Source organism: Schistosoma haematobium, chromosome 1 (genome assembly GCF_000699445.3).
Source record: "Schistosoma haematobium chromosome 1, whole genome shotgun sequence".
Classification (NCBI taxonomy): Eukaryota; Metazoa; Platyhelminthes; class Trematoda; order Strigeidida; family Schistosomatidae; genus Schistosoma; species Schistosoma haematobium.
This window is the reverse complement of record NC_067196.1, coordinates 89,095,637-89,122,269: the sequence shown is the minus strand read 5'-3', so window position 1 is coordinate 89,122,269 and position 26,633 is coordinate 89,095,637. Positions and strand designations below refer to the sequence as shown.

The following is a 26,633-nucleotide window of genomic DNA, read 5'->3' as shown; positions in this document are numbered from 1 at the left end:
TTCTAGGCTAGCTACCATTCCACCGAAAAGTATAGATGAGTATTGGTTGCAACTTCACGTCGCTATCATGGCGAGTAAAACCGCTTGCGGCTTCGCGAAACGTCCCGCTTTTAAGCACTGGGTTTCTTCAGGCTCCTTACAACTCATTGAAGTCCCTCGGTCTACTCCGGGTGACCGTGAGTTTGACCACAAACGAAGGATGTTGCGTATGGAAATTGGGCAGAGCTTGCGTAAGGACCGAGAAGCCTGGTGGCCGAAGCGTGCCAATGAGCTGGAAGCAGCAGCTGCATCTGGTAACTACCGGAAGCTCTTCCAACTCATCCGAGCCACTGGCAGCAAGAAGTCTGGTGTGAGTGAAACAATCTGTGAGGATGATGGGATGCCAATCACTAACATCCATCGACGTCTTGGACGATGGGCAGAATTCTTCGGAGGGCAGTTCAACTGGCCTGATACTACGGTAACATCGGTTAGACTGTCCTGCCCTCCATGGCCGGTGACGACCGATCCATCAGATGAGGCGGAAGTCCGCAAGGAACTCCAACTCTTGAAGAGCTATAAATCACCGGGCCCAGATGACTTACCTTCCGCTCTTTTTAAAGACGGTGGTGAATTTCTGGCCAAGAAACTGACGACGCTGTTTACAAAGGTCTGGGAACTAAAGAGTGTACCAACTTCATGGAATGTGTCGATAGTTGTCTATCTTTAAAAAGGGTTCACGTCGTTCCTGTAACAACTATCGGGAGATAAGTCTACTTCCGATTGCGTCCAAGCTATTGGCTTCCGTCATTCTTCGTAGGTTGTTCAAAACCCGAGAAAGATTAACTCGCGAGGAGCAGGCTGGGTTTCGTTCTGGTCGAGGATGTATTGATCATATCTTCACCCTCCGCCAAATGTTAGAACACCGCCATACTTATCAAAGGCCAACAATCGTAGTGTTTCTTGACATCAGGGCTGCCTTCGACTCGTTGGACAGGACTGTTCTCTGGGATTGTCTATTGAAAAAGGGTGTGCCTGAGAAGTTTATTAACATCCTAAAAACCCTATATGCAAACATCTCAGGCAGAGTGAGGGCATACAACCACCTTTCTCCATTATTCCATTCGAGCAGTGGGGTTAGGCAGGGTTGCCCAATCTCACCACTCCTCTTCAACTTTGCCATCGACGACATTCTGGAAACAGCTCTGATGGGTGTAAGTAGTGGCGGTGTGGATCTATTGCCTGGAGAAAGACTTTTCGACCTTGAGTGTGCGGATGATATTGTCTTACTGTGCGATAATGCTCAAGCCATGCAATCCGCACTTAATCAGTTGGCAATCAGTGTCCGTAGGTATGGTATGTGCTTTGCACCTTCGAAGTGCAAAGTACTTCTACAAGACTGGCAGGATTCTAATCCTGTACTCATCCTGGATGGTGAACAGATAGAAGTAGTCGAGAAGTTCGTGTATCTGGGTAGCTGCATAAGTGCTGGTGGGGGTGTGAGTGATGAGATCAATGCACGTATAGTGAAGGCCAGAGCGGCTTATGCCAATCTGGGTCACCTTTGGCGCCTTCGTGATGTTAGTCTGGCTGTAAAAGGTTGGATCTACAACGCGTCGATGAGAGCATTTCTGCTCTATGCTTGTGAAACCTGGCCTCTCCGAGTTGAGGATGTTAGACGACTCTCTGTGTTCGATCATCGTTGTCTCCGAAGGATTGCTGACATCCAGTGGCAACACCATGTTAGTAATACAGAGGTTCGGCATCGTGTGTTCGGGCGCAGAGATGATAATCCAATTGGTGTCATCATCTTGAAACACCGACTTCGGTGGCTTGGACTTGTTCTACGAATGTCGTCCCAGAAAACTCCACGTCATGCATTATTTGCCGACAGTGGGACTGGTCGGAAAAAGCGGAGAGGTGGTCAGTGTATAACATGGTGTCGTGGCATGAAAGAAGGCTGAGAATGGCTGGCTTGTGTTGATCCTTTACGACTCCCTGGCTGGAGTTCGAGAGATGGTGCAACAAAGTGGTTAGAGACGTTATCAGATATGGCTCAGAATAGGAGTCAGTTGTTGGGGTGATCCAGAAAATTACTCGCAAAAGACAAGCAAGGATCAGGAAACACTAAGAAGCATTTCATCCAATCAGCGTTCACTTGAAGTTTTAGCCAAATATATCAAGGAAGTGGAACGTCACATGTAGAGGTTTTGATTGGCTGATTGCTATACTGCTACTATGTTTAGTAGCATCCCAGAATCTTTGAGCAACCCAAGGACATTTAAAAATATTATAAAAACCCTATATTTTCTGTGTTAAAATGAACCTTGGAGTGAACTACTTCCCGCATACTTTGCGTCTTCTCTCGTTGTTCAGGTCGTTGTATAGTTCCAGCTTGGGGGTTACAGAATAACTTAGGAAACGAATATAGCGTTCAATTCGCAAGACTTATCACCAGTGATGATCCTGATGTAACCTTCTTTTCCTTCATAAAAAGTGGTTGTATCTTCCTCAACTGAAAGATTTCTTCTGGTTGGACATTTTCGTTTCCCCATTATTATTACACTACCTTACACTAATCTGGTCGTTATTGTTCCTCTTTTTTTCTTTTTCGCTCCTTACCTTTTTTTCTTTGCTTCTCTCTCCCCATTTTCATTGTTTTGTGTAGCGCATATATATTTGGTGCCCTCTTGTACCAATATTTATGTGTTAAAATAAGATATGGAACAGAGTCCAATATTACGAATCATTTGTTCAGTGCTTTCTAGTCCTCAACCGTAATCCACATGCGGTTAGCCACTAATTATGTACAAAGCATTAGTACATAACTCGGACACATGTGTCGTGTATCCAGTTATTATAGAACCACAGTAAGTGAAAGGTGAATATCACTGACATTAAACATATACACAAAATATAAACGATAATTAAGGTTTTGGTAAAATCTCACAAAACTAAACATTACAAGTATCTGATTAATGAAACAATTGTCAGGTAAAAAACTTGCAATTCAGAAAAAATATTCAGTTTTTACACGTTCCAGTTTACTTAGTGATTTCTACAAAACTATCAGCATTAAAATTAATTGACAAAACAAAGTTAAAAATATAAAACTCCCCAGACATTGACAACTGATTTGATCTACAACTTCTACTACTATGCAGCAATAAAATAATTTAGTCAACCAGTCATAATTAACATCGACCATGATACAAATTTTCATTAAACCAAGTTACCTTGTCAAATACTTATGGTGATGTGAAATTAACAAGACGATTGACAAAAACATTTTAAAAAATTGTAGTTACACTGATTAGAAAATTACACTTTGAAGAGAAGGAATGTGCAAAGAAAGTGTGTTCGAACGAATACTGGAAGTGAAGATCTGGAAGTAGATAGCGAGTCAATACATCTGCGTCACTGTGATCAATCCTGAAATATGTCAACAGACATCATTAATCACTAATAATTCCCTTTATTGTGATGACTCCAATCAGATAGTCCCCAAATGCCCTGGTACAGCCGAGAGTGAAGAGAGTCCGCTCTCCCTCTTCAAATGCTCTCACACGGCCACGCGTATATAGCCCCTGCCAGAGAAGTCTTACTCACTACCTTTTCGTGGCTAGGGTGTTGCGTACGAAATTGTGAGGACGAAAAGCGAATGTCCGGTGCCTTAACCGGGTTTCAAACCAATGGTGCACATGGGCTCCAGTATCCTGCGGGAACAAATGGCGTAGGAACCAATTGTTGGTCACCGGCTTCCATGGGGCTGCATCTCCTTATGATGCTCCACTGCCTTGTGGACCAGACCTTTAGGTCGAAGGTTCCAGGTGTGGCCCCCTAAGAAAACCACCTGCTTCAGTTTGAAAACCCGGGCAGTATCACAGCCCTCACACATATCGAATGAGATTTGTGTGGCGCATATGTATTTGGTGCCTCCTTGTACCAATATCTATGTGTTAAAATAAATAAATAGATAAGTCACAATCAACTAATATGGATCAATGTAACAGTCAATGATTTTATGGACTGATGCTCTGTCATGTAGTGACCACTCCTAGGAGGTGATTTAATTGAGCATACGTAACACATGTCTCAGACATTTCAAGCGATGAAACTTTATCACTTCATCAAGTGATTTACCATCTTTACATAGTATCTTACGCCTAACCTTAGCATAATTTAGCAATAAATATCAACTATATAATCAATAGCAGAATTGAATTAGAAATTCGCTAAAAAGTTGTTTAAACAGGAATTACAAATTATCAACACACAGCTAGCTTGATAACTAACAAAATTATATATCTCAACAATTTGTAAGAAATCTCGATATTCATTAAATGTTCACCCTATTCCAGTACCTATCAATCTTATAACAAACACTACACATTATCAATATTACGTACACACACCAGTTTCTGATCTAAGAAATAACAGATGGTTGGAAAATGTGAATATGTAGAATGAATAAAAATGAATGATCAAAATTACTTTATACGGTTTGCTAGACAAGAAAAATATATTTATACAAATTATAGCAACGGACATGACGAGAATGTTAGTAACAGCATGAACTAAGCGTTAGGTAGAAAAAAAGGCAATCTTTACCATCTGCCATTGAAACTATGAATGGTTTACTAATAAAGAAATCAAGTAGACATACGGATATCATTACTGATACATCAAAACTGATGAACTCAAACTGAAATTATGAGATTTCATTTTATAAAACCAACCTTATAAATTATATTCAAAGAGAAAACTGTAGTGTCATTAATAGTAAATTAAGAAAATGGGTATTTCAAATATATCATAAAATCTGCATACCATCACCCTGAGCACTGTATACAGCAGCCGTAACACTATACTTTGTAACTTCAAAATTATAAGGAGGATCAGTACGAAGACTGTCGTCATTGTTTCCCATTAATAAAGCTGCACGAGCTCGACCTCGTAGACCATTTAGTACAGCGCGAATTCGACGACCAAGTTGTACAGATAGAGAATTTAACAAATGATTGGAATCCGAGTCTGAATCCGAGTCTGAATCTGAACTAATTGACGAATGGAAACGGCTCCGACATGAATTAACTAATCGATGATTTACTTGAACTACTCCATTCTCATTTGACGGACGTCTATCTCCGCGTAGGTGATCTGCACCAATAGTATGTAGAAGTCCACTATTTGGATCTCGTTTGTCGATTTTACGACGATCGTAAATCCTGTAGATAAGCAAACAAATATTTATAAAAACTGATTTAAATGAAATATTCTACTACAATTACTGCATTTAAAAGGAGAAATATGTATGTCAATAACTTGAGGATAGTTAGTTTAAAAAAAAGTATTAAACACTAGTTTGGATCGAATACAGAATAACTTCTAAAAAACACAAATCCATTCTTCATTGACAAATTATATCCAAGATCCTAAACGGCTTATTACTAAATCATCCAAATTTAACTGGGTTTTCGAAAAATACAACTGGAAAGTCCCAAAGAATGACCATCACCTACCGAGTTTATCATAGTCGAGTTGCGTTGACTAAACATAATTTGTTATGTTCAAAACCTAAAAATATACGAACAGAATACCAACCATATAGTTTTTATCAGCGTAAAACGACCTAACGGTTTGTGAATAATGATAACGGTATTTGAATGATTTTCCTTCAGAGAAAGGCAAGCCTTTTGAAAGAAAATTTGACATTCCTACAAAATACTATCATAATATACAACTCAACACGTGATGTTAACTGGAGTATTAATAGGTTAGGAGAAGACTCGGAGTGGTCACTACATGACAGAGCATCAGTCCATATAATCATTGACTGTTACATTGATCCATATTAGTTGATGGTGACTATCTGATTGGATTCATCACAATAAAGGGAATTATTAGTGATTAATGATGTCTGTTGACATATTTCAGGATTGATCACAGTGACGCAGATGTATTGACTCGCTATCTACTTCCAGATCTTCACTTCCAGTATTCGTTCGAACACACTTTCTTTGCACATTCCTTCTCTTCAAAGTGTAATTTTCTAATCAGTGTAACTACAATTTTTTAAAATGTTTTTGTCAATCGTCTTGTTAATTTCACATCACCATAAGTATTTGACAAGGTAACTTGGTTTAATGAAAATTTGTATCATGGTCGATGTTAATTATGACTGAAAGTCAACACCAAAAATAACTTACCGCACAATGGATTCAGATCTGCCGCATAACGCGAATTCATGTGGACGTACCGGATTAGATGAAATCGAGAAAAATTCAGAGAATGGTAACCACAGTAATCTAAATAGAAGAAAATATGTGCAATATGGTTTTGATTACATCGAAGTGAAGATAAGCTACAATAACCGATAAATAATCAATACATTTAATTCGGCATTTTTTCAAAGACATATGAAGGTGATTTAAACACCAGTACATCTTATGTTTATCAACAAAAAAAACGATATAGAATAAATAGCATCAGATTAGAAACAATACTGTGAAGCGGTGGCTTACTAATAAAGTAATCGGCTTTTAGCTAATAGGTCAGAGATTCGAGCAACAACACTTATTTTGTGTTAGAGCCTCTCAAGCAGTGTCACTAGTCTTCATACATAATGTGCAGTTCAAACTAGAGTACATTAAACTGTACTTAGCAGATCGACTAAATTATTATAGCAAATAAACAATTGTAAAACAAACCTTTTTTTAGTTACTATTTCACCTATAAGTGTTCTAAATCAGTCACACCCTTACGTCATAATATCGCAATAAGAATTTATTGAAAAAGACGGAACTGAGCTGTTCATCCCGGATATCTTAAAATTTGATAAGCCCGAATACTAAATTATTACTAATAGCCAGCAATGGATCACATTTTTCTTGGGTACGAGTTAGGCAGTGGTCTGATGATTAAAGAGTTTGACTTTTAGCCACAATATCCCAGAATGGAAACCCGCCACACCTAACTCGATATATATATAATATTTGGTAAAACTCCGCCCGGAGCCCCTCTGGGGCTACTGCCGGTCCCAAGCACGGGTAAAGCAGGAGGGTTGAGCATGGGGTTAGCGACCCGTGGAAAACTAACTCGCTAAAAAACGCTAACCAGAAAAAAGTAATACTATTTGGAAAACTGAGATTAACACTAATGACCGGGTAATGAATAGGTATGAACACTGTGTTTTGCTTCATAAATAACAAACATCGATGCTGCTGATTTGGCTTCACACTACATATATAGAGCGGCAGTTTATTTATTTGGTCGTCTAACTTTCAATCACTAGGTCACAGAGCCATCTCGAGTTCTATTTACTCAGATTTCGGTAACCAGGTAGCATCAAACTAGCCATCACACATAAGCTGAGTACACGGGTTTGTACTTCCCAAATAAATTACATCAGATCAAATCACGCACAAAAGTAAATGTTTCTCCGTATCGAATTTCATTGACATAAAAGGACGAAAACTTTACAAATATGAAAGTTATACTGTGTAAATGCCAAAAATTTATCAAATCGTTTTAAAAATAGATTTATAGATACTTTAAACTAACGTTTTAAATGAGAAGAGAATGGAACATCATAAGATAATTTGTAGACGTCATTAAGGACAGACAGCAAAACTTCATTTGCAACTGTACACTTAAATACCTTATAATTATTAAGACTTATTACAATTTATTGATCACTGGGTGGCGATCAATGTCATGCGTGTCTAGTCCTTATTAGTGCAGATCGAATGCTATCGACCATGTTGCATGATTACAGGTACACCTTGCTGACGAGTGCCAAGTAGCACGAAACCCGGGTCCAGGGTTTCCTGTCGACTACCTCCAACCACCATCTAATATTAAGACTTATGTTGTACAGACAAAGAAAATGAAATTTTAAGATAAATGTTTAAACGTTTTTCAAATATATATAGAAATTACTTGTGAGCCTTGGGAATTCTTAAGTCTGTTGAAAAGACTTGTCCATCGGCACCGGCTGACAGGACAATATTTGATTCACCATTAGGAATAGATAATTTGTGACATGCTCGACTATGCTTTACTAATAGTCGAGTTGGGCATGCTAAACCACCGGTAGGTGAAAGCTGGGCTAGTCTAACTTCTGAATCACATGCACATGAGACAATTTGTAAATCATTTGATTCTGGAATAAATTTCACCTGTATATACAATACACATAAATGAAAAATAATGAAATTTGGTAAATAATTATAATAAGCAATTACTGAAATGGTGGAGATTGATAGCTCAGAAGAATGGTTTTTGGTAGAGTTGTGTTCTCGGAACTGGGTGATTTAATCATGAAGTCTTCATTGTCTTTTATCGAGAACAACATCAACACGGTGAGCTATTGGAATTTATACGAGAAACTAGCCCAATTGCAAATGACATTTAATCTACATCGTCTCAAACGTCACAATATGTCTTCACTCATATCGATATAGGCAAACAACTGGGGACATACATTAGACTGGAAAGATGTTGAAATCTTGAACAGAGGCAACACAAAGAAGACGAGAGAATCTCCGGAATCTTGAAACTCATATCAGTCGGCAATCAATGAGCACATTGAAAATAAACCTGATTTGTCAAGCAATTAGAAAAATCATAAACGACCATAAGGCCAAGAATCAGGTCAAAGAAGAATATAATCAAAATAAATATCCAGACAATGACAGGACAAGTGTCAAAAGCAACAACCAATCAAATTCGAGCTTCATCAAAACACATAGTTAGTCAAGAAGGAGTTTCCACTACATCGTTAGTCGTAAATAACATACGGAAGAAATTCTCATAGACGACTTCTATCTGAAGTTTGTGTTCATAATACTATCTAGAGATTAGCGACCAAGCCAACGAACTTGAATAATGCAATTTCAATAAAGTAAACGGCTATTCATGAAGCATTACAATTTTCAAAAACAATAAGGCTGAACTCATAATTCTAGGTTTTGTATGACTTTATAACACTGCTGAATTCAACCATCATAAGCTTTGTGTAAGAAATATGTATTTAACCACTATCCAAAGTCCTGTTGAGGTCCAGTTTCCCCAGACCGACGTCGTGCATTATTTGCCGACAGTGGGACTGGTTGGGAATAGCGGAGAGGTGGACAGTGTATGACATGGTGTCGTGGCATGAAAGAAAGCTGAAAATGGCTGGCTTGTGTTGGTCCTTCACAACTCCCTGGCTGGGGTCCGAGAAATGGTGCAACACAGTGGCTAGAAACGTTATCAAATATGGCTCAGAATAGAAGTCAGTGATGATCCTGCTGTAACCTTCTTTTACTTTCCTCATAGAAAAAAGGTTGTTTCTTCCTTAACTGAAAGATTTCTTCGGATTGTACCTTTCCGTTTCCCCCATTATTACTATTATTATTATTACACTACCTTACACTAATCTGGTCGTTATTGTCCTCTTTTCTCTTCGAATTCTCATTGTTTTGTATGGCGCATATATATTTGGTGCCCTCTTATACCAATATTTATGTGTTCAAATAAAATATAATAAAGTAATAAAATAAAATATCAGAAGCGTGCGACTCCTCAACTGATCACCACTAGTTTCGACCATCAGATCAATCGTTGATTGGTTAACATCGGTTGTATTGGTCCGTAGCAGCTTCTTTGTTAATGTGTCCAAGTAAACTATCCTAACCAGTGAGTAGACAAATTAAACTATTCTTTTTGAGTCATTTATAATGTTTACTGTTTTAATATGAGAGTATGTTTATCTGTCCCTTACTCCTGTTGGTTACCCGTCTTTAGCTTATTTTTACTCTACAAATGCTGAGTTAAGTTTGATAAAACTAAGTAGACTGAGTAGCCTTTATCCATACTGCGCCTCTCTTACAGTCTGTCTAAATAAATGGATGTTTGGAAAAATTCTTCCAACTCAATTCATACTTGACTTTTATTTCCACCATTACCCATCAGGGTTAGACTGAGGTATAATATGCGGAACTGGGCGGAGAATGTAATATTTCATGGTTTACTCATCCTCATTCAAAATGAAATAAATGCGCTGCCACATGATCTTCATATTTACATGAACCAAATAGCATTAGTGTTGAAAATCGAACAAATCAGTTGGTTTATCTTAAACGATACTTTTATATTACTATATATAATTCAGGAAAAATTAGCTAAGTACTCAATCAATAATGAAAGGAAAATTCATCCAAGAGAAGGTTGGTGCGATATTTCAACATCTGTAACAGGGTATTGATACGCTTCAGCAAATTAATCCAAAAGGTCAAGAAAGACAGCTGAATTTCAGACATCTCTACCAAATCGATAGCTTCTAGGAACTCATTCCAGCACGCTCAGGGTAAAATGAAAATCGACGAAAATGTAAACGTGAACTGACAAGACGTTTATGATCACGATTAGTGGTGGTCAACAAAAGCAAGACATGAAAAACGCAGCAGCAATAGATAACACTCAACAAATGTATCAGATTCGTCAAAAAAAGTATCAAGACAGTTGTTAGTGGGAATATTTTGGAAAAAGTTGAGACAGCGATCCATTTTCAGTTCGGAAGATTGAAACGATGAATAGAACACTTCAAAAAAATGTTAATGGTCTCCATCTACTCTTTAATTACTCACTTCCTAAGAACATACTTTCCCAAACTCTTTGTGAGGCTGATAAGACCATGTCTAATTTGAAATGAGAGAGTCTTTAGAACCTCACTCAAGAAGTCTTCAAGGACGACGATCCAGTTTTAGAGGTTAAATTGATTGAAATATGACTTAGTGATACCATTAGACTGGTCTCAATTCCTGATCGCCCTAGGTTGTAAGAAAGAGTAGAAATTCTCTTTTGGTAGCCATGAAGAAATCAGTTTGACTGAAATCGCAAGTACTCGCCTCAATGATAATTTAATGCTCGAAAAGCAGCAAACTGGAGAAAACGATGTAGGCTTCAGGACTTCTCATGAACCTATAGACTAAACTCACACTTCATCCAGTTTGCAGAATACAAATATACATACAGACGCACGACTAGAATTGAAGCACTTGAACCAAAAAACTCAATTTAACACTATTGATAGGGAGGGGTTGTGGCGATGTCTGACAATAGACTAACTTAAATACCATTAGATGTATGAGTTAATGCACATTTATGTCATATGCTGACCATGACTGACTGACTAGGTTTTTATCATAGAAAGATATACACGAGAGATACGTAAGGTTTGACACGCTCCTTTTCCTCATAATCATAATCATTGGTGCTATCTTAAGGAAATAAATAAATGACGGATTATATGACAGGTCAATTTAAAAACTATATAATTTAAAGCTGACATCTGTTAGTTACATTATTTGCCAAAATGATGAGGAATAAATCAAGTTTAAAATACAATATTGTATTCATAGCCACTTACATGAAATATGTTCATACAATGTCCAGTACGATAACTCCAAGCTTGTTCACCAGTAATCCAATTTGTAACAACAACTTTTAAATCATCAGAACCGGAAGCAATTAAATTTCCTCTTGAATTAAAATTTAAAGCATTAACACAGCCACGATGGCACTTTGTAAACAATAGGAAATAATAATTGGAAAAGAAAAATGTATAAATTGATCGAACCGAGACATATAATAAGTGTATACCAACAATATCAGATGAACTATAGGCATTGAACAGATCACAGTCAAAATTCGAAAAAAAGTAAGATTTCAAGGAGCCTCCCTGACGTGATGGTCGGGCTTACTCATCGTGGTGAACAGATCAAGCTATATTGGCCGAAGCAATCGTCCCTTTAACCGACCTACCATGTCAGGCAGGTCGGTTAAAGAGCGGTAAGACTAAAAGAAGCAAACTCATGGTCCGACAGAGAAGTCGCACTGTTGACTGTACAGAGGTTTAACGGCAGTAAAGCTTTCCCTCAGACAACCAGCATAACAGCGACATTACCTTCCCACAAGGAAGAGTAGGGTTAGAAAAAGTCGACCCTAAAACTGCACACCTCGACTTATCCAACGGATTTCTGTCTCCGACGATACGGTCCAAACAAGTACGGAACCAACAAGAAAATTACTCACAAGAAGGTCGTATGTGACCGACCTCAAGTAGTTGTCTCTTGGATACTGCGGTCACGCCCTCAGGTCACTAAGACCAACTCTAACCAAATTTCCTTTTCAGGTACCTCCAGAAGAACCCTTCCACGGTATGGGCAAACAGGAAGTGGGAACCGCCCTCATGCCTCTGACAGCACTCAAGATCACCAAAAGAGCCTACAGAAACCAAATTCTTCTGCTATTCTAATTATAGGATACAAAAAATGGGAATTTGAGAAACCAGTTCATCGTGTGATAAAAAAAGCACGTCATTTCAACTCTGAATTTTATAATTACATCACTCATAACTGACCAATTTCAATTCATATCTCTCTTTATTAACATTAATCTATTTTCAGTTACTTCATTACATAATCGTCTAATGTGTTTTAATTCCATGATTTCTAATCACTATTTCAATTTTCTGGAACCTTCCCTCCCAAACTCTATATATTCGAAACAAAAAAAAAATTTTATGACCTCAATCACTAACGAAATCTTTACCACATTATGTTACATATATTCATCCTTCATCGCCCTCTATTATATAAGTATGTCAATATCTATAATAACGTTGAATTTCAAATATTTTAGGTTGTAAGCAGCTGATGAGAACCTAACGAAATAAAATGAATTCATATTATTCTGCACCAACCTTTGTTCTTACTCTCTTTAAAATAATAAAGGGAACTATGTGTACACAACAAAAGAGTTGTCAATTTTAATTTTGGTAGTGTAATGAAGTCAAAACTATGTTTATTGTAGAATTTCTGTTTTGAAAACTTTGGAATAGACTGGTAATAGAAATTCTAGTTTGTATTAAACTAATTTCAAAAGGTCAATAGAAAATTAAAAGACAACAATTAAAGTACAAGAGTGGAGAAAAATATGATGACTACCTCAAACTTGTTTTCCAAATGTAACCGCGTGACAGCCCAAAGACTACCCTGAACACTTTCTTGAAAGGTCTGAGCATCAGGATAAAGAGCTCCTTTACTTCGGCATCCATATATTTGCAAACCATCAAACCTTTGACTGCCTTCAGTTGTCCAACGAGATGCCCTATAACGTAATCTTCGTGACTTTGACGATGGGCCAATATCTCCTTGCTCACGAGCCAATAACAAATTAAATGGATGCCTCATAAACGCTCGAGATCTGGTACCCGTACCATCATTATTTTGAATACACGAACTCGAAAGATTGAATAATGGGTTGACTGAAGTTCCAATATGATAGGCACTGCCAATTCGTAGGTCACATTCAAGCTGCTTCTGAAGGGTAACAAACAAAAACCACATACACGTGAAATTTTTAAAAAAGTTTTGCAGACAGACATGCAGAATATTACGTACTGCCTGGAGCTATAGCTCAATGATTTGGACACTCAACTATGGTCTACTAAATCGAAAACTTTTCCACGGGCAAATGAGGTGTATTTCTCAGGATCTAGAATACAATCTTATCTGTATGTTGAATTAAAATAAATTTTCCCTTTTCTAGTATTACATACGGCAACAAAGAACTCCGACTGCAGCTCTTCTAAGGCTACTACTGGTCCCAAGACCGGGTAAAGGAGGGTCGGGCATGGAGTCAGCAACCCCATCCCGTAAAAAAATAATCTTGCTAAAAAAGAGCTACCTAGATCAAACAAATCAAACCATTTAAATTCTGCCAACTGAGTTGAAAGATCTCCTTTCGAAACAATTATGACGCCGCATAGTGAAAGCCGAGATTCTTCGGATGTTACGAGGCCCATACCCGTTCTAATAACCAGAGCAACAATTACTGTAGGTGTAATGTTCGAACAATCTGGGAAACCAGAAGGACCAATCAAATAGCTGTGGAAATGAGGAGACACAACATGGCGGTGCTCAGAATAAGTGAAACCCAATGGAACCAAGATGGACAGAAAAAGGTGTGTTCGAAAGAGATGCTGCTGTACTCTAATCACGAAGAGAAAATGCTCCACATAACAAAGAGTTGTTCTGATACTTTCCATGAATCACCAAAAGCACTTATAGGATGGGAATCTCACGGATCCAGGATCATCAACGCATCCCTCATAACCAAGAAGGAACGAATTACAATGAATGTTATGCACCCACGAATGATGGCAACGACGACGATAAATGTCAATTCTACAAGAGGCTGCAATCGATCATAGAGAAGTGCCAAAGAAAGGATCTCACCGTCCTTACCAGAGACCTAAACGCCAGTCAGGATGAACAACACCGGGTGTGAAGATATCATGGGACGAAATGAAATGACTAAGAAAAACAAACGAGAATGGTGAAAGGTTTAGAAAATCATGTGCATTCAACAAAATGGTTATAGGTGGAACCACCATATTCCCACACAAACTCATACACAAAGTTACATGTGTCTCACAGGATCACATTACACAGAACCAGGTCGATTATATTTGCATCAGCACAATATTTACAAGGTCAATAGAGGACGTGAGAATGAGGAGAGGATCTGACATAGCTTCAGATCACCACCTGGTTGTGACCAAGATGAAACTGAAGCTAAAGAAACACTGGATAACGAGGGAAATCGCGGTACAAAGGTTCAATATAGCCTCCCTACGAGAAACTGACAAGCTCAACCAATTCAAGATAACTCTCAACAACAGGTTCCAAGTCTTACAGGATCTACTGAAAGAAGAAGAAAGTACTATGGAGGACAACTGGAAAGGGATCAAAGAAGCATTAACTTCAACGTGTCAGGAGGTGCTGGGTCGCAAGTATCATTAGAAGGAATGAATCTCTAGCGATACTCTGGATAGGATTCAAGAAAGAAAGAACAAGAAGACAACAGAAAGTCAAAGCACAAGCTGAATACACAGAAGCAAACAAACAAGTGAAAAAGAGAATTAGAACTGACAAGCAGAAATATATGGAAGACCTAGCAACGACGGCGGAAAAAGCTGCAACAGAAAGAAATATGAGACAACTATATGAAACGACGAAGAAACTGACAGGAAAATATAGTGAACCAGAAACCGGTGAAGGACAAAGAAGGCAAGCCGATTATTGAGATTTAAGAAAAGAAGAACAGAAGGGTAGAATACTTCGAAGAACTCCTGAATAGACCAGCTCCATTGAATCCACCGGACTTCAAAGCAGCACTGTGCGATTTGAACTGAATGATGATTCCCTGGTACTTGATCGCGCGCCCATTACGAATTAAAAATATATTTCCAGTAGCGCTCATCACGTTCGACCTGCCCTAAACTGCACTATTTCGGAAATTGTTAGCACATTAATTCGAATACATTTAATTATCATGAGCACACACAGGCCTTCCTACAGCTTTCACTCCAACAGCGATCGTAGACATCAACATGGACATCAGACAAATCAACAATGGGAAAGCACTAGGACCTGACAACATACCAGCCAACGCACACGCATAGAAGCAACTACAAGTATGCATCACGTTCTATTCAGAAAGATTTTGGAGGAAGAACAAGTGCCACCGACAGACTGGAAAAAAGGACACCTCAAGATTCAAAAGAAAGGAGATCTGAGCAAGTGTGAGAAATACAAAGGCATCTCAAAACTACCACTACCAGTAAAACTTTTCAACAATGTTGTTAAACCTAATGAAGGATTCAGTAGACGACCAGCTACGAAATCAACAGATCGGATTCCGTAAGGATCGGTCGTGGGTAGACCAAATTGAGACAATACGGATCATTGTTGAGCAGTCAGTTGAATGGAATTTGTAACTGTACATCCATTCCCCTGACAGTGGTAAGGCGTTTGACAGTATGGATAAGAAAACCTTACGAAAACTACTTTGATCCTATGGTTTATCTGAGAAGATCGTTAACACCATACGGAATTCATAGACGAACTACACTGCAAAGTGGTGCACGTGTAGTGAACAAGAACACAAGTGGAGACAACCGAATGTATTTGAGCACAAAATTACAGGAAATCTCACTAAAATCTGAGAACCATACATTAAATACTTTATTTGAAAAATATCAATCAATTGTCTCAAACTTGACTGTTCCTTTTGCAAGTCTCAGTCCATCGTCTCAGATTTTATTGTTCATGAACTTTCATACCAACTGTTCACCGTTCCCGTTCTTTTCCTCTCGATCTTCCACTGAAATACATTCTGTCTGACCATCGTTATACGCTACTTATGTGGATATAAGTAGCTCACACCACACATGGAGGCCAGATGACAGACACATTCCAGGTGAAGACCAGTGTTAGATAAGGTTGCTTACTCTCGCTTCTCTTTCTTCCAGTGGTTTACTGGATTATGAAGACCTTCATATCTGAGGAGAAGCACGGAACACAATGGACAGCTTGCATGCAACTAGAAGATTTGGACCTCACAGATGACCAAGCCCAACAAATGCAAGTGAAGATAGCCAATTTAACAGCAACCCCTTTAGCAGTAGGCCTAAACATTCACAAGAGAAAAACCAAGATCCTTAAATACAATACGGAGAACACCAACTCAATCACGCTTAGTTGCGAAACTCTGGGACAGGTTGAAACTTTCATGTACCTGCCTGGACAGCATCATCGATGAACAAGGAAGATCAGATGCAGATGTAAAGGCAAGGAATGTCAAAACAAAGGCAACATTCCTACACTTGAAGAACATTTAGAACTCAAAACAACTGTCAACCAACACCAAGGTCAGGATTTTCAATACAAATGTCAAAACAGTCCTATTGTAGGGAGCTGAAACTTGAAGAACCGCCACAGCCATCATCAAAAAAGCGCACACTCAACGTCCGTTGGTTTAATACCATCAGCAATAGCCTACTGTGGGAGAGAAACCCGCTTCCAGATGAAGAGAAGGTGGATAAAACATACACTGTGGAAATCATTAAACTGTATCATGATGAGATGACTTTCAAAAGCTCCACCTTAGTCAAAACTGAGTGAGAATGGAGTGCCGTAACGAGAAAGCTCGTGAAACCGTGAGGGTATCTAGTTATGAACTGGGAACCGTTTGATAAAATAGTCTAATATCGCCGGTATGTAGTGATTTTCGTTTTTCGTTATTGTACGTGGCCCCATAATATTAATGTCAACTTGGTGATGTGGCCCTCCTGTCGTCATTAGGGTTAACAGTGCACGAGGTATTTGTCGGAGTGGCATTATGGCGTAACATGTGGCAAAATTTTTGCAAAATTCCGTTTTGTCTTTGTGGATGCATGACCATCAAAATATATGGCAAATGGCATGTTCGGTCTTCCGTTTTCCCGAGTGGCCGAGTTCCCGATGCACTTGATTCATAGTATTCTGAACTTTTACGCGTGGTACCATCAACAGGGGCTGTTTCGACTCACTGACTAGAAATAATGTGTCACCATACAATCCCAGATTATTCCATTTGGCACAGACAGCGCGTTGCTAAGGCATCATCTATTAACTCCACTATAGATTGTTTATTATTTCCACGTAGTTGTCTTTGGTAAGTGAGTTGCAGATCGGGGTCCGCTGCTTGCAGGGACGACTAATCGATCTCAGGGGCTGTGCTAAGGACAGCACTAATTGTACCAGGAGAGTACGTTTTCGCAAGCATAGAGCAAAACTGCTCTCACCGACGCGTGACAGATCCGAACTTTTACAGCCAGACTAACATCACGAAGGCGCCAATGATGATGAGATGACAATTAATTCACAAAATACTTTGCTCGAAGCCTTTATACATGAAACTAAAATTCAACAGGGATGTGGCTAGCGATATTCTGAAAGATAGGTTAACGGAAGTAATTAGTAGGACATTCTACGCAGCCAATCTTGCGTTGACTTTCTCTTGTCGACCAGAGATGTCTACTCAAACGAAAGATAAGTTACCTGAGTTGGCCTCCTCAATGTGCATTCACAAATTCAGCTGCTCCTGTGGAGATGGCTATGTCGGACATACTACCAGGCAACTTAACCAACGAATGAGTGAATATCTACCAGCATGGTTTATGAAGGGTCAGATAAAAACAATACGCAGTTCTATCTTGGCACATTTAATTGACAGCGATCACAATGTAGATAAATCGAAATCATTTCAAGTGGTCTATCGTATACCTCCATCATTTCCCAAAGAAGTTCGTTCCCGTCTCCTAAATATAGCTGAAGCCATAGGAATTCGTACATTTAACCCTAATTTATATGTACGGAAGGAATTCGTAACCCCCTATTCCTTCCATGGCCGGGTATAACTTGAAAAACGACGATTTTTTTAACTTCATTTTATTTTTGTTATCATTGGCATTATTTTCACACCTGGTATTTGTTTGTAATTTTCGCCTCTTTCCGTTTGTATTCGTCACTATCTAATTATTTACACACTTATTAGGTAATGGTTTTAATGTTTTGTGATGATTATTTTAAGTCTATTTACCTACGTTTGACCTCCTATTTCCAATATTTAACTACTGATAAGACTTTTGTTATCGTATTTTATTATCCTTACTACTATCAACATGTACTTTAACGTATTATGTGCGGTGACGTATTCTATTTCATTGTGATTATTGACCCGAATTGCCTTGATTGGTTTAACATTTTCGTATAAATATTCATGTATATTAGAGTAAAGCCTGATGACGATCTAGTTGAAAACAATTGTTCGCTTACATGTATTGTTCTAATTTTCACAATGGGAATCTTTAATATTTTCAGTATATGAAGTTTGTTCTCGTCATGAACTAATATCAGCAAAACAATCAGTGAAAAAAAGAGCCATGAGCATTTTTTCTCATGATAAGACCCCGCAACGTACAGTTGGGACTATACCGAAGATCAAACCAAAGACATTTAGATCTCGCACGTTGCCTTCAAGCCACTGAATTGGAAACCAACGATCCACATTTTAACTCCAAAAGGTTTATGATACAATCAGACAATTATCCAATGTCATCCGGTGAGTAAGTGGTTACCCTGAATTTCATCAGTCAGGACTTCTCATTAGAATCTTACAAATTTGGTTCGAAATAAGTCACTATTGAGCATTTGATGAGTTTGCCTGAAAGGTATGTCAAGACTAGTTTCATTGGAATCTGGGTTTCATTAAGAGCTAATGTCAGTTCAGGATCACTGAAAACCATATGCCGCTGAAGTTACTTTGTTCGGGTTAGTTAGTGACGAAACCGATATTTAAATCAGACTAATCTATGCTAACAGATTGTTGGAGTACGTATATTGAAAGTTCGATATTGAAGTCGTTACAACCACTTAAAACCAACTTCATTAAGTTAGGATTTTCCTAAATTTGTGTGGTGAATAACTTCAATTCAGCTGTTTACTTTGGAAGTCTCAACATTGAACTAATTGCTTTATATAATAGTAGTATCTCTAAAAACGACAGTAATTCCGAGAATTCATGTAAATAAGTGTATGGCAGATAGTAAAACCCAAGTTCATCATCGAGTCCTAAGCTACAAAATCTTTTCTCAAAATTTTCCTATTCACAAACTATACCGTATTTTACAAAATGCATGAGGACGATAATTGGTAAAAAGTACTAAAGTCTTAGTCCTTTATGATCACTCTATAAAGTCACCAAATCCTATTAGAAAACTGTAACGTTCATTTCATGTGAAATAGATTTATATAGTGAAAATAATTATTTCTGAAGCACTGTAAACAAGACCACTTCCAAATCACGTGTTAAAAATAGTGCTAAAAATATAAGAAAGGAGTTGGACGGATTAGGAATCATTCCACAGCTTTATCTAGTTCGATTGTTTAAAGACCTTAAAAGATTTTTAGTTTATTGCCATAAAAATACAGAAACACCAAGTGTGTCAATGTGGGTAAAACGAAGTTGTTTCCCATTAAATGATAGTAATTTTGGGGGCGTATAAAATACTCTTAACATTCAAATCATCAAGTGAGATACCTTGAACTTGCTGTAGTCTCCATCCTTTGGTTGAAGGTTGAACGAATTCAGAGAATTAACTACGACAAAGTTAAATAGGCAATACAATTTACCAATAGGAGAGAAAATATCATCATCACTGCTGGAAGACGTTGAATTTATGACTGAAATTTTAGAGAATAAGTACAAAGTATATTACCGATATTATCATCAAGTGATTCCTGTGAATTGATTTCTGGATCGACAACCTGCATTGTCCTTACAAACCGAAGTAACGCAAAGGTTTGAATCCAGTTGGACTTATACAACCATACCAAACAGTCTAGTTGAAATACAAAATAGAATCACTGTTACCGCTGGCAAATTCATAGGATTAAACATCTCATACTAGAAGGAAAATAAACATTTCTTAGTTTAACGAGCCAGTTATCAAAAAACTTAAGATATTTTAACGATTTTAAATGGAATAGAAGAAGCTTTGCTTAACAGGCTCCCGTATCAAGTAACAGTGGGTCACCGATGCCTCCGAGTAAGAACCTAAGTATGTTTGACGATAAAAAAGGAAAATGTCAGTAAATTGTAGCGAGATACCGTCCTTAGTCCAAAAGTATATCAAGTTTCCTCTTAAAGTATCCTGGGACGTCTCTTGTACTAGCTCGACCGGCAGCGAAATCCAACATTTAACTACTCTTAAGGATTAGAAGTTGTGCCTATAGTTTGTTCTGCTGCGTTAGGTCTCCATTTTCCGGGCGTTTTCTACAAGGTTAGTGTTGGAACTAAGCTTTAGCAATTATTTGAGTGAGTGTCCAAAAGTGTTTATGATGTCATAAGTCACTGGAAAGTCAAATCTAAGATACCCGTACCCTAACGGGCAAAGGTTCATTGATTTGATGCACCCTTCATAAGGCTTGCATTCGGGTCCTCGAACTGGTTTCGTGGCTCACCGTTTAATACATTCCAGTATGTCCTCATCTATTGGAGTGAGGAAACACGAATTAGCGTCAGGTGGAAAGTTCTCCCATCAAGCTGGCCAAAAGTGCACTTCAACGTTACCAATGCAAGTTTTGCTCAGAAGGCATTGTTTTGCAATTAGCGTGAGACTTCAGACCATATTTTACCAAGAACCTTAGATCTATTTCAATTTGGAATACCTCTAGACTGAAGTTACTCAAGTTGTATTCTTGGTCTGTAGTATAACTCAGATGGACTACTTTACGCTTTAAAGTGTCATAGGTAAGCCCCTTGTTGTCTGACCAACTTTGAAGTCGAATTAGACCCTCCTAAAATGCTAACCTACCGTCTTGTTTACAAACTTCTCTCCAGAGTTTTATTTCATCAGCGAAAAGCCACAAACATATGACATCTGCTGAGGAGGGTTGTTTATACAAGTTAAGAAGAGATCTCAGTACTGGACCCCGGGAACCTCACTAGGAAATCCTGGGGCTTGAAAAAAATGTGAGGTTAACCCTGACCTTAATAAGTCGATTAAGATGTGAGGTAAGCCAATCAGTCAATGGTGATTTGACACCTAATTGGTTGAGCTATTTGATAAGGTATGTACGTTTGGCAGCTCACGTGCAATTGAGTGTGTTCACATTTAATTTGGTCAAGCCCTTTTGTTACCATTGTACCTTTATTTTTGTTCGCTTGTATGAAAACGTATGCTTGAGCATTGCGTATCGTCTACGCAATTATTCATTCTACTAGCTCTAATGTTAATGGCTTGATCGATTTGATGATTCACTCATTTACCTATATATATATATATATATATATATATATATACATTTAAATCCTATTCATCCTGGCTCGCGAACTCGCTCACTTGCTTTTCGGCATTATTCTTTCATTCTTGTTTCGCGTGTCTGTGTTTATGGTGATCTGTGCGTCGTGCAATTATAAACGCGATCAACACTTCGTGCTCGTCTTCTGATTTATGCACAGTTGGGGATATTTTCAAGTAACGGTTATCAGGACAAACTTTACGCGGTTCGAGGATTATATCGAATACCGACCACTACATATGCTTGTCCCTATCAAAAACTTTTGAGAGGTCAATGTATAGTATCTTCTGCTTGTGATCAAGGATGATTGTCCACCTGTCCACCGCAGTTAGCAGTCAAGTTTTACAAGTGTGAAACCATACTGTTGAGGTGGAAAGAAGTTTATGGATGTTACATGGTTGCGTAATTTTGGAGGGTGTTGATGTGAATGCCACCGGCTAGTAGCTTGAACGTTCACTGTGTCTACCTTCTTTGATAAGTGGTGTGATGTGAGCCAGCTTCCAATTTTCTAATATCGTGCCTCGAATCGGCGAATGTAAGAATATTACGCTAAGCAGTGTTGTCAAGATGAAAGGTGCCTCCCTCAGTATAACAGAATGGACTATATCTCAGCAAGGAGAAGTGTCGAAGTTTAGGTGCTGTAGTTTCCGATACACCACGTCAGCGCTATGGTTCACTTCTGAGTCTTATTGAGTCTCATGTGGAGCTCTCATCATTACAGTTACAATGGGTCGGTTGAAATGTTCGAGCGCGCTGTTCTGCCAGAAAGTCGGTGGTGTCACCGTTTTTTGTTGGTTTGGCCAGTAGAACCTAGCGATTGGGAAACCTCATTTTTGACTTGTCGAAGAGAGGCTGCATGACGATATTAGCTTTACGATTGAAGACAAAAAATTATCGATAAGCTTTATCTGACACTGAAGCCTGTCTTCTCTTATTGCTTTTGTGCACTGGTTCCTTGCTTGTTTGAATTAGCTATATGCGCTGTTGTTACCAATTTGTATGTATTACGCCCAGTAGTGTCTTTTGTGGCTTAGCAAACGAAGAGTCTGGTTCTTGATGAATGTATTTCGCTCGTAGATTAGAAGTATTTAAATTATTAAACGGACTAAGGATTCCAGAAATAACGTAATTTAAGTCAGGTAGAACTAAGTTGGTACAAAAGAACTTATTGTGTTTCGGATTCGAAATCTGACAGACATCACGTACAAAAGAATCATTAATTCATACAAACACCACATATAATCAGGCAACCTACCTCCACAAAATGTTCCAAGTTGGAAGCCCCTGGCCCTTGTACGATCCTTCTACCATCAAAACAGTTCACAAGTGGAGTAGTCACTCCCAACCTGCCTTTGTGCCTGGTCCTTTCATCATGTGACCTGCCCGGATGCATATGGAGTCTAGTAGGCAACCAGCGTCCGTCGGCACCATATGCTTTGAGAGTAGCAGCCGTCACAGGGGAGGATGCGAAGGTTATCTTCATTGAACTAAGTCTGGAATCCCCGTCCTCCATGGCTAGTCGCACCATTTAGTAAATATGTTCCACAGCCTCAAATATCGCTTCATGAATCTTCACTCCAGAATATCAGAGTCTGCTTGATCAGGGTCTGCGTTTTCCGAAACACCTTGAAAAACAATATTTCTCGCGCGAAAGATTCCTTGGGAGTGTTACGGGTGAGATTTCACTTAGAATAGGGTATATCAAGTAGTATCCTTATATAGACTTCTGATTTCAGCAGGTGAATAGTCAGCAGAATATCCCCTACGTTAGTGTTGTTGGTGAACGTTTTACGATTGTCTTAGGTGATTTTGGTTTTTGGAGTCCTTCCCTCAACTAGGCCGCGTAACCGTTATTGACTCAATTTTGAGAAGTTTGAACTTCCTGCTCAACTCGTTCTGAGGTATTCTATCACTTTTCTCTTGAAGATCGAGGGGAAGGTCAGAAATACCTTTTAGATTCATGATCATAAGTGAATCTTCTTGAGCGTTCATCGTTTTCCCAGGCTACCGTGTACGTAGAGGTTGGGATCCTTTTTGTTTGGCAGTAGGAATACGTTTCGGATTCTCGTGCTCTTTGTTGGCTCGTTGGACGAACTTCGGGGTAGATTGCACGGCTAAATCGCTGGCTGATTTCACCACAAGTCCTGGTCCAGTCAGCTTTTGTGGCGGTGACACTCGATCGTTTTCAACTCTGTTGACGGTAGTCCATTTGCCTACGTAAATTTCGTGGAGCACAGTTGCACTTAGAGGGCCTGTGTTGGGAGACCCAAGTTGGCTGAAGAAGTATAATACCGTCCATGTAATGATGGCGCTGAGCTACAGCATTTCCTCACGAACGTCGATGCGTGTTCCTTACTTACTTACGCCTGTTACTCTTCGTGAAGGAACATAGGCTCTCCATCAGCATTCTCCATCCAACCCTGTCCCAACCAATTTTTTCCAGCTCCTTCCAGTTCTTACTCATCCTTTTCATATCTGCTTCTATTTCCCGACGTAATATGTTCATTGGCCTTCCACTTTTCCGCTTCCCTTCAGGATTCCAAGTTAGGGCTTACCTCGTGATGCAGTTTGACGATTTGCTTAATGTATGTCATATCCATTTCCACCGTCTTTTCCGAATTTCTTCTTCAGCTGGAAGTTGGTTTGTTCTCTCCCACAGAAGGCTATTGCTGATGGTATCCGGCCAATGGATGTTGAGTATCTTGCGTAGACAGCTATTTATAAATACTTTTACTTTCTTGATTGTGGTTGTTGTAGTTCTCCAAGTTTCAGCTCCATACAGTAGAACTGTCTTGACGTTCGTATTGAAGATTCTCACTTTGATATTGGTTGAAAGTTGTTTTGAGTTCCATATGTTCTTCAATTGAAGGAATGCCACCCTTGCTTTGCCAATCCTCGCCTTTACGTCTGCATCTGAGCCTCCTTGTTCATCGATGATGCTTCCCAGGTATGTGAAGGATTCTACATCTTCCAGAGTTCCGACATCAAGAGTGATTGGATTGCTCTTCTCCGTTTTGAATTTGAGGACCTTAGGTTTCCCTTTGTGTATGCTGAGGCCTACTGATGCAGAGACTGCTGCTACACTGGCTGTCTTCATCTGCATCTGTTCGTGTGTACGTGATAGGAGGGCTAGGTCATCTGCGAAGTCCAAATCGTCTAATTGATTTTGAGCTGTCCATCGTATTCCGTGTTTTCCTTCAAATGTTGAGGTCTTCATAATCCAGTCGACCACCAGAAGAAAGAGAAAGGGAGAGAGTAGACAGCCTTGTCTGACTCCGGTCCTTACTTGGAATGCATCTGTCAGCTGTCCTCCATGCACGACCTTGCACTGTAGTCCGTCGTATGAGTTCCGGATAATATTGACAATCTTCTCAGGAACTCCGTAGTGTCGAAGAAGATTCCATAATGTCCTGCTATCTACACTGTCGAATGCCTTTTCATAATCAATGAAGTTGATGTATAGTGACGATTTCCACTCAACTGATTGTTCGCCGATGATCCGTAGTGTCGCAATTTGGTCTGTGCACGACCGATCCTTACGGAATCCAGCTTGTTAATCTCGAAGTTGGGCGTCTACTGCATCTTTCATCCGGTTCAGCAAGACTCTGCTGAAGACCTTCCCTGGTATTGACAGCAGTGTAATGCCTCTGTAGTTCTCACATTTGCTCAGATCTCCTTTCTTTGGAATCTTGATGAGGTGTCCTTCTTTCCAGTCCATTAGCACTTGTTCTTCCTCCCAAATCTTTTTGAATAGAAAGTGAAACATGTTTGTATGTGCTTCGATGTCTGATTTCAGTGCTTCAGCTGGTATGTTGTCGGGTCCCGCTGCCTTCCCGTTCTTGATTTGTCCGATGACCATTTTGATTTCTTCCGTCGTTGGTGGATTGACATCTGCGTGCGCTGCTTCGATATCCTGTGGGTTCATTGAAGTCGGCTAATTCAGGAGTTCCTCGAAGTATTCTACCCATCTGTTCCACTGTTGTTGAATTTCAGGGATTGGCTTGCCTTCTTTGTCTTTGACCGGTCTCTCTGGTTTACTGTATTTCCCTGATAGTTTTTTCGTTGTATCGTAAAGCTGTTTCATATTTCCTTCTCTTGCAGCTTTTTCCGCCGTCGTTGCTAGTTCTTCCACGTACTTCTTCTTGTCGGTTCTAATGCTCCTCTTCACTTGCTTGTTTGCTTCTATGTATTCAGCTTGTGCTTGGACTTTCTCTGCTCGTGTTCGGTTGTTGTTTATTGCTGCCTTCTTGTTCTTCCTTTCCTTGATCTTGTCCAGAGTTTTTATAGAGATTCACTCCTTATGATAGTGCTTCTTTAGGCCCAGAACCTCTTGACACGTTGAAGTAAATGCTTCTTTTATACTTTTCCAGTTGTCTTCCATAGTACTTCCTTCTTCCTTCAGTAGATCTTGTAATGCTTGGAACCTGTTGTTGAGAGCTATCTTGAATTCATTGAGTCTGCCAGTATCTCGAAGAAAGGCTGTATTGAACCTTTGTATTGCTGTTTGTCTACTTGTCCAGTTCTTTTTTAGCTTCGGTTTTAAAATGGCTACAACCAGGTGGTGATCTAAAGCTTTGTCAGCATTAGAGCAACTCCCTGAGTGTATGGAGCATTTTCCTCTTCGTAACCGGAGTATAGTAGCATCTCGCCCGTATTTAGCCTTTTCTGTCCAGCTTGAGTCCAGTGGGTTTCGCTGATTCCCAGTACTGCCAAATTGTATCTCCTCATTTCCGTTGCTATTTGACTAGTCTTCTCGGTCTCCCACATTGTTCTTGTAAGATCCAAACTATGGTTTGGACTGCCGCACAGCTGTCGGAATGAATTAGATACGCGCCCTCGCCCGTTTGAAACCAAAACAAAGTAATTGGGTAAGATGACTGTTCTATAATTTTTCATAAATTTAAGTGTACATTATTA

The 26,633-nt window shown here is 39.1% G+C and overlaps 1 protein-coding gene across 1 annotated transcript in view; it reads right to left on the bottom strand.

Moving 5' to 3' along the window:
* The window catches only part of DCAF8 (DDB1- and CUL4-associated factor 8), a 43,299-nt gene extending 23,065 nt beyond the window's left edge, over window positions 1–20,234 (bottom strand). Inside the window, exons 1-8 of the mRNA XM_051218604.1 lie at window positions 20,132–20,234; window positions 20,046–20,096; window positions 19,954–20,012; window positions 12,972–13,346; window positions 11,393–11,545; window positions 7,921–8,159; window positions 6,189–6,287; window positions 4,810–5,207 (exon numbers count right to left, since the gene is read on the bottom strand). Of these exons, the coding sequence (XP_051075465.1) occupies window positions 4,810–5,207; window positions 6,189–6,287; window positions 7,921–8,159; window positions 11,393–11,545; window positions 12,972–13,346; window positions 19,954–20,012; window positions 20,046–20,096; window positions 20,132–20,186 (1,429 nt within the window). The 5' untranslated portion in view covers window positions 20,187–20,234. The remainder of the gene's footprint in view (window positions 1–4,809; window positions 5,208–6,188; window positions 6,288–7,920; window positions 8,160–11,392; window positions 11,546–12,971; window positions 13,347–19,953; window positions 20,013–20,045; window positions 20,097–20,131) is intronic.
* Between the last annotated feature and the right edge of the window lie 6,399 nt (window positions 20,235–26,633).